The 5,026-nt window shown below is 44.2% G+C and overlaps 1 protein-coding gene across 1 annotated transcript in view; it reads right to left on the bottom strand.

The window, feature by feature from the left end:
• Positions 1 to 3,287, bottom strand: part of NR6A1 (nuclear receptor subfamily 6 group A member 1) — a 611,578-nt gene extending 608,291 nt beyond the window's left edge. The window contains exon 1 of the mRNA XM_053695705.1: positions 3,195 to 3,287. Within this exon, the coding sequence (XP_053551680.1) occupies positions 3,195 to 3,231 (37 nt within the window). The 5' untranslated portion in view covers positions 3,232 to 3,287. The remainder of the gene's footprint in view (positions 1 to 3,194) is intronic.
• Positions 3,288 to 5,026: the final 1,739 nt, after the last annotated feature.

The following is a 5,026-nucleotide window of genomic DNA, read 5'->3' as shown; positions in this document are numbered from 1 at the left end:
TGACTATACAAACAGCAGTGTGACAATGTGACAGTGTGCACCCATCAGTGTCTGCAGTACACAACAGTGTGCAAGTGACTATACAAACAGCAATGTGACAGTGTGCACAACAGTGTGCAGGTGACTATACAAACAGCAATGTGACAGTGTGACAGTGTGCACCCATCAGTGTCTGCAGTACACAACAGTGTGCAAGTGACTATACAAACAGCAATGTGACAGTGTGACAGTGTGCACCCATCAGTGTCTGCAGTACACAACAGTGTGCAAGTGACTATACAAACAGCAATGTGACAGTGTGACAGTGTGCACCCATCAGTGTCTGCAGTACACAACAGTGTGCAAGTGACTATACAAACAGCAATGTGACAGTGTGACAGTGTGCACCCATCAGTGTCTGCAGTACACAACAGTGTGCAAGTGACTATACAAACAGCAATGTGACAGTGTGACAGTGTGCACCCATTAGTGTCTGCAGTACACAACAGTGTGCAAGTGACTATACAAACAGCAATGTGACAGTGTGCACCCATCAGTGTCTGCAGTACACAACAGTGTGCAAGTGACTATACAAACAGCAATGTGACAGTGTGACAGTGTGCACCCATCAGTGTCTGCAGTACACAACAGTGTGCAAGTGACTATACAAACAGCAATGTGACAGTGTGACAGTGTGCACCCATCAGTGTCTGCAGTACACAACAGTGTGCAAGTGACTATACAAACAGCAGTGTGACAGTGTGCACCCATCAGTGTCTGCAGTACACAACAGTGTGCAAGTGACTATACAAACAGCAATGTGACAGTGTGCACCCATCAGTGTCTGCAGTACACAACAGTGTGCAAGTGACTATACAAACAGCAATGTGACAGTGTGCACCCATCAGTGTCTGCAGTACACAACAGTGTGCAAGTGACTATACAAACAGCAATGTGACAGTGTGCACCCATCAGTGTCTGCAGTACACAACAGTGTGCAAGTGACTATACAAACAGCAATGTGACAGTGTGCACCCATCAGTGTCTGCAGTACACAACAGTGTGCAAGTGACTATACAAACAGCAATGTGACAGTGTGCACCCATCAGTGTCTGCAGTACACAACAGTGTGCAAGTGACTATACAAACAGCAATGTGACAGTGTGCACCCATCAGTGTCTGCAGTACACAACAGTGTGCAAGTGACTATACAAACAGCAATGTGACAGTGTGCACCCATCAGTGTCTGCAGTACACAACAGTGTGCAAGTGACTATACAAACAGCAATGTGACAGTGTGCACCCATCAGTGTCTGCAGTACACAACAGTGTGCAAGTGACTATACAAACAGCAATGTGACAGTGTGCACCCATCAGTGTCTGCAGTACACAACAGTGTGCAAGTGACTATACAAACAGCAATGTGACAGTGTGCACCCATTAGTGTCTGCAGTACACAACAGTGTGCAAGTGACTATACAAACAGCAATGTGACAGTGTGCACCCATCAGTGTCTGCAGTACACAACAGTGTGCAAGTGACTATACAAACAGCAGTGTGACAGTGTGCACCCATCAGTGTCTGCAGTACACAACAGTGTGCAAGTGACTATACAAACAGCAGTGTGACAGTGTGCACCCATTAGTGTCTGCAGTACACAACAGTGTGCAAGTGACTATACAAACAGCAATGTGACAGTGTGCACCCATCAGTGTCTGCAGTACACAACAGTGTGCAAGTGACTATACAAACAGCAGTGTGACAGTGTGCACCCATCAGTGTCTGCAGTACACAACAGTGTGCAAGTGACTATACAAACAGCAGTGTGACAGTGTGCACCCATTAGTGTCTGCAGTACACAACAGTGTGCAAGTGACTATACAAACAGCAATGTGACAGTGTGCACCCATTAGTGTCTGCAGTACACAACAGTGTGCAAGTGACTATACAAACAGCAGTGTGACAGTGTGCACCCATTAGTGTCTGCAGTACACAACAGTGTGCAAGTGACTATACAAACAGCAATGTGACAGTGTGCACCCATTAGTGTCTGCAGTACACAACAGTGTGCAAGTGACTATACAAACAGCAGTGTGACAGTGTGCACCCATTAGTGTCTGCAGTACACAACAGTGTGCAAGTGACTATACAAACAGCAATGTGACAGTGTGCACCCATTAGTGTCTGCAGTACACAACAGTGTGCAAGTGACTATACAAACAGCAGTGTGACAGTGTGCACCCATTAGTGTCTGCAGTACACAACAGTGTGCAAGTGACTATACAAACAGCAATGTGACAGTGTGCACCCATTAGTGTCTGCAGTACACAACAGTGTGCAAGTGACTATACAAACAGCAATGTGACAGTGTGACAGTGTGCACCCATCAGTGTCTGCAGTACACAACAGTGTGCAAGTGACTATACAAACAGCAATGTGACAGTGTGACAGTGTGCACCCATTAGTGTCTGCAGTACACAACAGTGTGCAAGTGACTATACAAACAGCAATGTGACAGTGTGCACCCATTAGTGTCTGCAGTACACAACAGTGTGCAAGTGACTATACAAACAGCAATGTTGTTTACATAACTAAATGCTCACAGCATCACTATGCACTCTGCATATACTGTCCTGTCACCACTAGCTTACTATACCCCTCCCATGACACTATATACCTACACTACTAGATACCTAGGGATGCAGCCACATACACAGGTCAGTGTGCCCCTTCTCAAGTACCTCAACCCACATATTGCCCAGCTTTGTGTTATGCACATCTCTTCATGACACCCTAAACCCATACACCCTATTAATTCTCTAACTTTATATGCCCCTCTTGATACACCTGTATGCCATTCTAGATACCAGTACTATGACTTCTGCACTATATGCCAATACCCACCCATTCATGTCTCTCACAATAACTTGCCTCTACCTGCCCCACACGATACCCACTGAAACCTCATGGCCTTACTGAGAGCAACACTAGCTTACCCGTCTACACCCACCAGCTCCCTGCAAGTCCTATAACACCAGTGCTGACACTGCCCCTGCCCTACATGACACCACATGCCAGACATCCCCATCCCGCTGGTACTACCTGCCCCTACATGCACCTCCTATTACCCTTCACATATGATGCCCAGTACACACCACCTGCACCCACTGATGCCCTATCCCGCACAGTCTGCAGAACCCCGTGCTGTCACATACCTGGCCCCTGCCCAGCTCCGCTCCGGTCCAGCTCCATGCCCCGCGGTCCGGTCGCAGGTTCCCTACTCAGTGCTAATCGCTCAGCTGCTCCATCCTCCGGGCACAGGCAGCTTGCCAGTCATGGGCGGGGCCTCAGCGTGTGGCCATCACACTATCACAGCTGCGTGCTCCACGTGGGGGATTACGGGAAATGTAGTCCGCCCTGGACCAATGGGAGTCCTAGATACAATAGTTACCTCGTTTCTAACTACACGAAAAAGCCAACTAAGCTACTTTACCATAACTCATCCTTATTACCAATCTCCCTTATTATTGTGCCCCTTATAATACCCAGCAGAACCCTCTTATAATACCCCACCAGAACCTGCTGTCCTTAAATTGCCATAAATCACTTAGCACTTTGCACCATCAAACTGTAGTATCACTCATATATAGCATAATTACCGTCCATTAATAACATACCATTGGTTGCATCATTATTACACCCTTCCATTGACTCCATATTTACATGATCCATACTAACATTATAACCCTCCTCTAACTAATATATATATATATATATATATATATATATATATATATATATATATATATATATATATCCTCTAACTAATATATATATATCATCATCATCATAATACCCTACATTATAATTGCCCTTTGTCCTTATATTAACCAACTATAACCTAATATCCCTCTATCAGGATCTGCCTTTATATTACCCACATATAACTGTATAAGAACCTCCATTACCCTCTGTCCTTATATTACCCCTCTATAACTTTTTAAGACCCATTTGTCACCCTCTCTATTGCCCATACATCAGAGTATAATATTCTACAATTTTTCCTCTGATCTTTTATTAACCATACATAACATTATAATGGCCACCATTGCCCCAAATCATTTTAATGCCCATATATCACTAACCTGTCTTTATAATAGACTCTACATCACCCTTTGTCCTTATATTAAACCTACATCACATTATATTATCTGTCTATCACCTCCTGCCATTAATAGTACACATAGTTCATTACCACTTTCCTCTTATACCCTCTATCCATCCTTTACTCATCATCCCTTATAATACTCAACCCTTCACCAACTTTCCTTTGTCGTCATCACTGCCCCTTTAATATCTAGTACTGTATATTGAATAATTTGGTTTTGCTAATGAAAGACAGATCTGTTCTGAGAGTGTGGATGCCGATGGGTCAAGGGGATGATTTTAATTTATCATTAGGTAACACAGGCAAATGCCTAGGATACCATCTCACAGAGTGGCACCTTCCTGTCTGGTCAAATAGAATAGATTAATAGGTACAATTGGGGTGAAATGCCAGAGTATATGTAACTTCCAGTTCTGACCTGATCTTTCTGATCTACAGGGTCCAGGAGGAACCAATTTGTATATAGTCAGGTCCGATTTGAGGATACCAGCAACATAGGGAACTGGATGCTGGCAGAAGAAAAGTAGATCTGAGTACAGGTGAGTCAACTCTGAGAGGGCATACAAGATCTGAGTGTAGGTGCATGAGTTCTAGGGAATAGATACAGGTTGACTGACTATAGTAAAGGATGGACATATAACAAGTTGCAGGTCTAAGTGAAGATAGAATGATTCTGACAAAGATTAGGTGTATCAGTTCTGGGGGGAACAGAAAGATAGACTTGGGGACCACATGTAGCTTAGTTGAAGGAGAAATATTTGTTTAATGTCTAGGAGCACATATGGTCTTGAAGAGGATAAGCTCCTCTCATTTGGTTAGTTCTTGCATGAAAAAATAAAGTGGGGAGATCTGTGGAGGCCAGGGCCTCTAGTTATCAAG

Source organism: Bombina bombina, chromosome 12, assembly GCF_027579735.1.
Source record: "Bombina bombina isolate aBomBom1 chromosome 12, aBomBom1.pri, whole genome shotgun sequence".
Taxonomy (NCBI): domain Eukaryota; kingdom Metazoa; phylum Chordata; class Amphibia; order Anura; family Bombinatoridae; genus Bombina; species Bombina bombina.
This window is presented reverse-complemented; position numbering and strand designations above follow the sequence as displayed.